Consider the following 7979-nt stretch of genomic DNA (forward strand, 5'->3'; position numbering starts at 1 on the left):
TAAAACTACAACAATAACAATATTGTTATTGAGTTATTGATAGGGCCATTTTTATTTTAACCTAAAAAAAAACTTTTTTTAACTTTATTTTTATCAAATTTTAACTATTTTAACATAACAAAATTGCTTGTTTGTAGAGGCCACAGTTCTTTCTTGAATTGATGACAGTTACCCAAACGTAATATTTTGTCGCAAAGTCAAGTTGTTTTATGGATTATAAAAAGTGCGTCGGGTTTTCTGGCGATATATTTAGCTTGCTTATTTTTGTATCACAGAATGTCAGTAGGCTATTCCTAAAATCCAAACTGTTGATCTTCGAGAAAAACCACGTTTATCAAGATGAAGTGTTTTATAAGAATTGTAACTATAAATAAAAAATGGACAATTTGCGATAAAAGTTACTGCTGATCCAAGTGGGCATTGTTACATTTTACAAAACAAATTTTATTCTTTGATTCGTGGACAGACGAGCTCCTCAAAATTTTTTGACTTTATTGACTTTTGCGGGCCCTAGTTATTGACACAATATAAACCTTAACGAAACAATAGTAAGTTCATTAAATATTTTTTTAGGCAACATAAGATATCGTAGATATATGCAAAAATATTATTAAAATCGGTCTTTAGATGCTCTTTTTAACATTAGGTGTGCAAAAGCTTAACTAAAATAATTTAAACAACAACTTACTGATTGTTTGCAATGTTTACTTAAATCGAGCGCCAAACTATTTTACCTGTTGGCTTTATCGACAGCATTGCTATTTGTCGTTATAAAATGACCTTTCATTTTTATCACATAGATTAAAAATTTAAACTATTTAGCAACACTTCATTTTTTTGACTTTAACCTTGGTTGAGCCGTATTTGTCTTATTCAAAACTTAAAACAATGGCGCTGTTGACGACTAGTATTTTACAACTGACAGCATTTTTACAAGCGTGCTTCATCAGGAGAGAATTGAAAGCAATTAAAATACAGGGAGTGCATTTTAGTTTTACAGAAATAACATTTTATAGACACAATTTTTCATTCAGCTTTATTTCTCTTTACCTTCACGGATGGATTTGTTTCTCCAAACGTAGCACGGCAAGCACATTCGTGGGAAAGCTTTTAAACTTAAACACAATTTTCCAACATTGTCACTTTGGCATTTCTGGCTATCGATCTAACTTCTAAACCCAACACTGATAACTGCCTTGGCTCGATTGTGACGGACAATCGTCTCGCCGCCCGACTACATTGTGACGTCACAACTTGACGGTTTTTGAAGCCTTAACGCCCACTAGCGGCATAGTTTAGCTTAATTTTTGTTCAACTTGTTGAAATTTCTTACCTTGACCTTGTAATAGTGGACTCCATATGTTGGAAGGCTTTCAACCAGCGTCATGTAGCTGAAACGAAATATTAAAAGTTAAACCAAATTTGTTTGAAACATTATAAAACAACTTTTATCTATACTTGTATTTAATGTGTTGAAAACGATTTCAAATATTTCACAGAGGAACCGTTTAAGTGCTTTTCACAAACATCCTTGTAGTTTAAATTTTAACCGTGCTTTGAACAAAGTTTAAGTATATTGGCGGAACATACGAGATCTGGTTACAAGTAGAAATTGGTGGTAATACCAAAAACGTTAAGTTATCGCAGTAATTAAAAGGACCATGAAGGTTATATTAACTGGTAATGGGTCATAATTATAATATACCATGGGAATTAATAAAAATCAATGTTTTATTAATTAATATTTCCCACATAGAAAACGAAAAGATTTGGGAAACTAAGAATTGCTCAAATGTTTATATTATTTTGCATTTGGTCGGGAACATATACCGACCTAGTATCGGACGATACAATTGAGTGGTATCGAGCATACACTTGTAAGAACTCACCTCAGAATAGCCTTCCCCTTGGTGTATCCCTTGATTGCTTTGTGCATCGCGATGATCGAAGAATCACTGAAATCGAAGTTAAGAGTAATTTATGAAGAAATATTTAGTGTATAAAATTCTGAGGGTCGCGAGTTCAATTCCCGGGTCCGTTGTTAAAAGAATAACTTATTAAAATTAGTTTAATAAATGGGTATAAGACAAAATCGTCGATTTATTTGCCGTATATGAGAAATATAAAGTTCATGAAAACAGGTTTGTCAATGTATTAAACGGCTTTCTATGCTATAGTCAAAGAAAAATGTTCTCACAATTACGCACCAGTCTTGTTTTGGATGCTCGCGAAGCACTTTGTTCGGCAACAATGGAAGCCTGGAGATTTGTTGTTGCGACGATTCATCACTGCGATTCACAAAAATGTGGGATCGAGTGAGAAAGCGGCACATTGACAAATCGCAACAAGAATTGTTTAAATTTAACCAAACAAGCCTTAAAAAAAGATTCGACGCATTTAGGCAAAAGTAAAATGTATTTATCATTTCATTTAAACAAAACTGATTATTTTACTCGCATTCAGCGATAGTATATCTTAATAACTTTGTTGAAATGATCGAGTAAAATGACTACAAATAAAAAATGAAAAAAAATTATAAAAAAGGAAAAGAATTCGAAGTCTGTTTTGTTCCATCTTAGAATAAGATATAACCAGCAAACAGCACCCTTTGACGCAAAGGGACGATTATTATGTTGCGCATTCGTATATTAGCTTCAATTGCGGTCTTATAATTGAAATTAGGTCAGCATCGAAGCCAGATTGCCCTGGCGTTTTATAAATAGGACTGACACCCGCAGTGGGAATTGACAGGAGAATTGCATTAGAGGCACAAATAACACAAGGTACAAACCACATTCAAAATAATGCTGAACAATGTAGGTTTGAAAAGAAACCGATTTTAATATTTCACTGCATTCTTTAAAAATACAAGGCATTAACGCAAAAGAGCATTTCCAAAGAGCCAAACTAATGAGGGTTAAAAATGCTTAGTTTTAGATTTGTGCTGCATTCTCTACCATGCTTAAATATTTAGTTTGTTAACATTTGCAGTTTGATAAGTTTTATTAAAAACTGACAAAAATTGCGAAAACAAATAACTCAGGTTTTCGAAATTACAAACGTTAAATAAGGATTAGTAATATTTCGGTATCGGTCACCATCTGATATTATCGGGTAAAAAGCGATAAAAGTGGAATACTCACTCGACGTAATCACCGCAGGTGGCCTGGAAATAAAAAGAATACTGGTTGAAACTTTGTACAAAGACTTTTAATGGCCTTCGTATAAAACACAGCTTATTAAGTGTTTTTTGTTTGTGAAACCACATGACTATTCACATAAATATGTTATGGAGTTCAGCATATGCGAGTATATAGCATGTTACCAGAGATACAAAAATGCTTAAACAAGAGTCCCAACCACTTGCTTATTTAATGTGGATAGCCACTGTTCAATAGGATTCTCTAAAGTTTAAGTAACACAGAATTTAGCTTTTGAGCAACGCAGGTAAATACTTAATAAAAAACGTTTAATCCATTTAAAAAGTCTCTATAAACTTTAAATGGCGAACCTTTTTGATTGCGTGGCTTACCATAGAATCCCAGAAAATACACATGTTAGTCATACATTGAATTATACGCAAATATTAATGTGAGAATTGCAGCTACACCTGACGCTAAAAGTTTTATTTCAGCAAGCTTTGGTCAAACTTTCATTATTTTCTAAATTATTTCGTTATTTAATTTTTCAGAAAAATTAGTAATGGGCCAGTTTGTGACCGGCGGGTGGTTTTCCGTCCCTGCTATAAACCTTTAGGGTTCATGGAAGTAAAGGCGTGAGGTTGGTTTGAGTTGACGATGGCACAAAAGGTGTTTATCGTTTGGCAATTCTACAAACAACTTTGCAGTCTGTTGATTCAATAAAGCGCTTCTCAGCTTGGGGTCGACCAAAGTTCAACGGCCGTGCATCTACAGTTTGTGACCAAACAATAGGCCGAGGGATTGTATTGTTATCGTCACAATGCAAATGGAGATAAGAATAGAGGAGTTCCAGAACTTGCCAACAATGAGACAATGGAGATGCTTCCACTTATTTGTGCCAACTGTGGCCTTCACACATTCCCACACCACAGCTAGTTACCTTAGCCCACCATATGCACACACAACACACTGCCATATACACTCAATGCAATGAACTTTTAAAGGTTAAATTCCATTTTTATGGATAATGATTTATAATGCACTGCCTAATGTAACTTTTAAATGGTAGTTTGAAATTACAAGATTTGTTATCAGTGATGGAAAAAATGGCAGAATTTTTTTGTTTCAATATTTTCGTTTTTTCTAGTAATTAGCAAAACAAATTCCAAAAAAACTCCCGTCTAAATGTGTTTAATTTTATTTAACCAGGTTGCGAATTTTACTAAAACTTGGCAAGGTTAGGTCTAAGGAGAAGATCGCCACCATTGAGTGCAAATGCAATTGGAGAAAGTATTTTAGCAATATTTAGTGCGGGAATTACTTCTAGCTTTAGGTTTTTGATGCAAGTTAAACTTTTATAAAAAAGCAAAAATACATTTCATTAATGTTTTAAAGAGGGTTCCACAAATTCATGTTTTGGAAAAGGTTTTAATAGTTAAGTGGAAAGTTTAGTATTTCCCACATTTAGTGACTCACCTGTAAAATGAACGAAGCAAGCTTGAACGCAGTATCACTATCCTCGATTTCCAACTGGCCCTGGACAATAGAAAGGTAACTTTAGAAGATCTCAAGCATGATAAACAACCTTTAAATAGCCTGGTGTGGTGGATACTAACAAGCAATTCAAATCAATACCAGGCTGAATCACACCAAAAACTTGTGCTGTTTGACAAAAGTTTGCTTAAAGTAACTTTTTTTAAGATAAAAAAGTGCTGGTTTTTAGGTAAAAAATAGTCTGTTGTTTTCAATGTATATTGGCACACAACTTAATAAATAAAAGTCAAACTAGCAGATATGTTTGACAAGAAAACATATATAAAAATAGTTGAAATCACCATTTCATTTTGGCGGTACAGCTTTTGGACAAAAAAATAATCTCAACACATAATTAAAGCTTGACTTAAAATAAATTAAAATATCATTTATTTTCTTAAAACTAAGGTTTTTTTAAAGAATTTATGCAAATCAATTAAATAACTTGAAAAACTTTATGGCAACCCTGTTGTTTAACATTGTGATGTTTACCTTATAAACAAGTGACTTTATGTGAAGAAAGAAAATTTCAATTGTCCGACTTTGCTTTAGACTTGAAATGCTTTCAACATAAAACCTGGAAATAAACAATTTAAAATAAATGTAGGAGATTTTATCGATAAGATGTGATTCAACGTACAAAATCACTTTAGCTGCCTTTTTTCATGTAATGCATACAATTGGGCATGAAATATTTATTAGTATTGTACCATACAAACGGCATCCAATGTAAAATGCATTTGATATTAAATCTAATATTATATAAATAGGCCAAAATAACAACATTTGATCTACAGGACAATTGTACTAAAAAACATAAAAATAATGGTTCAAAATATTTTGGCCTTGCTAAAACACTTTTGTTGTCCTGTTAGCCCAACCCAATGTTTCAATTGTAAAAAAAATCTTTTTAAAAAAAAATTAAAAAAAAGAAGAAAACCTTAATAAGGCCAGTTGATTTAGTGGGGCCCCATTACACAGCAGGTAGATGCAGAAAAGAATGTGTAATATAAAAAATCTTTCATATAAAGTTGGGGTGTTTAACTTGTAAGCATATTGTGCCCCTAATTTTTAGCATACACAAAAACACACAAAATGAACCACAAAATGCTCTAATTCCTAGTAAACAAGTGAACAATTGAAGCTCAACACACATAAGTGATGAGAACACAAAGAGAAGCTGCAAAAATGGGGTTGGAAACATAAACATGTTCGTCACAAAAGCACGACAGCTGAAAGGTATGAGCTTACTTGACGGCAAACTGAAGATCAATTACGCTTCCCGACTTCTTGGCAATATCATGATCTAAAACCTTCTTTTCATCTTGCAACCAAGCATTGAAACCTCTGCAACACAAAGTAGATGAATATATAGGGAAAAATTAACATTTTTTTGTTTTATATGGTTACTGTAGTTATGTATTACTACAAAAACTTTTTTCTTAAGCTCATATGTTAAATTATTCAAAAGTTTTTAGCAAAAATTTTGCTGATTTTTTTGTTCTGAGAGGCCACTTCTCAAGGCTTTAAAATATATTTTAGAACTTTTAATGTCAGCGTTATGTTTTCTGTTGGAGGGCAAACTTCTCTTCAAATTTTTTATATTGATTCTAATTATTTTATTGAAAAAAATCAAATTACCAAGAGCATTTATTTTTGGCACGCAAACAGAACATTTTCAACAGTTTAAATACAAATATTGTAACTCCTTTATCAACTTATTTTATATAAATAACCTTGCTAAATGTATCTCACTAGCACAGCCTTTTAAAGACGTGTTGATCTTTTGATATATTGAAGGATGAATAGCTGTCAGGCGACATGAATTATTGAATAAAAAGTTTGTCAAACATTTGGTAAAACATTAACGTTCACTTATCGCTAACCCTTCAGACTTGTAAGCAATTCCAAAGTATTCCTTTTCTTTTAGCTTGAAATGGGTGGCGACGATATCGATCAGGTCTTTACCAAGTAGCTTGGGCTGTAATAGATAAAATATCATTCCAATATGACAAAGCATACCTTGTTTGTTATAATGCATACCAACACCCAATGTGTGAAAAACAATTTTTAAATAAAACAACTGCAAAGGGAAGTCTTATCACAAATAATAAAAGTGTAATCACAAATAGCAAAATCGACTTCAAATCAACATTTTTTCTACAAACATTAACTCTACAAAATGTAGAGTTTAAGATGTTTTCTGAACTATAATGAAATAGTTGTAAGCTGAATCAATTAAAAAACCGTTGTTTGAAAGCTATTTCCTAAGTTAAATAAAAATTAAATATTAAACTTTAATTAAAACACATTAACAATTTTTTAGGGTAAGTTATGGAAAATCATTTTTAGGTTAAAATTTGCTGATTTTAGAGAGGTTAAGATTTTCAAAACAATTTTAACATGATCATTTTGACTAGAGATAAACCGATATATCGGTAAATATATCTGATATTATACAGAACTATGGTAATTTTCCTGAACAACAAACAACTTGCCCATTTAAAAAAAAATTGGGTTATAGCATCATGCCAAGTTAATATGCAAAATAATAGTTTAATAATTATTAATAAAGGTATATAAACAAAACGCTATTTGGATTTTATTTTCAATTAATTCAAATTTTTTAGGTATTTAAAAAATCGGTATCGCCGGTCAAAAAAAGAGTGATATCGGTCGATCTCCAATTTTGACAACCAAAATTAAGGTATAAACCTATCATAACACACATTAAGCACGGAGCCAATTTGTGTTTTAGTTTTTATAGGAAAGAATAAGTTTGACAAACCTGGAGTAAAATTTCTAGTTCTCTTTCGTTGGGTAAATATACTGAGCATTTCCTGCCATCACTCATAATGTGTTAGGGTGGGAAGTCGGGGTGTGAAGTAAAAAGATGAATATATCCTTAGTTGTGGCATAATAACATCAATCAAGTTACATTCTAGTTTTTAGTCTAAGCTGTAAACAAAGAACACAACTCGTTTAGATCAAATGTAATGTTGTGTCAGCCGACCAGGATCCATGAACTAGGGCTTAATTCTGTCTGCACATATTGCTGTAATTAAGATACAGTTAAATAAAATGTAATAGTAAACAACAATTAAAATACTGTTGAATAAATTTTATACTAAACAAGAATTACATTAAACTCATTGAATGATTTCCCTAAATAACTATTTGTTTTTTTCATTATACAATAATCAAGTTAATAAAGAAAAAATATTTTATGTCCGGTCTCCGATTACAATTACGAGGAAAGTTTGGTGGCCCTCTTATAAGCCACAGATTGTACTATTGTTACTACTC

The 7979-nt window shown here is 31.9% G+C and overlaps 1 protein-coding gene across 1 annotated transcript in view; it reads right to left on the reverse strand.

The window, feature by feature from the left end:
- LOC146146499 (uncharacterized) overlaps positions 1 to 7624 on the reverse strand; it is a 40385-nt gene extending 32761 nt beyond the window's left edge. The window contains exons 1-9 of the mRNA XM_083387207.1: positions 7462 to 7624; positions 6560 to 6654; positions 5925 to 6020; positions 5166 to 5250; positions 4617 to 4676; positions 3144 to 3166; positions 2208 to 2288; positions 1890 to 1955; positions 1334 to 1391 (exon numbers count right to left, since the gene is read on the reverse strand). Of these exons, the coding sequence (XP_083243333.1) occupies positions 1334 to 1391; positions 1890 to 1955; positions 2208 to 2288; positions 3144 to 3166; positions 4617 to 4676; positions 5166 to 5250; positions 5925 to 6020; positions 6560 to 6654; positions 7462 to 7527 (630 nt within the window). The 5' untranslated portion in view covers positions 7528 to 7624. The remainder of the gene's footprint in view (positions 1 to 1333; positions 1392 to 1889; positions 1956 to 2207; positions 2289 to 3143; positions 3167 to 4616; positions 4677 to 5165; positions 5251 to 5924; positions 6021 to 6559; positions 6655 to 7461) is intronic.
- Between the last annotated feature and the right edge of the window lie 355 nt (positions 7625 to 7979).

Source organism: Ascidiella aspersa, chromosome 4 (genome assembly GCF_963924565.1).
Source record: "Ascidiella aspersa chromosome 4, kaAscAspe10.2, whole genome shotgun sequence".
Taxonomy (NCBI): domain Eukaryota; kingdom Metazoa; phylum Chordata; class Ascidiacea; order Phlebobranchia; family Ascidiidae; genus Ascidiella; species Ascidiella aspersa.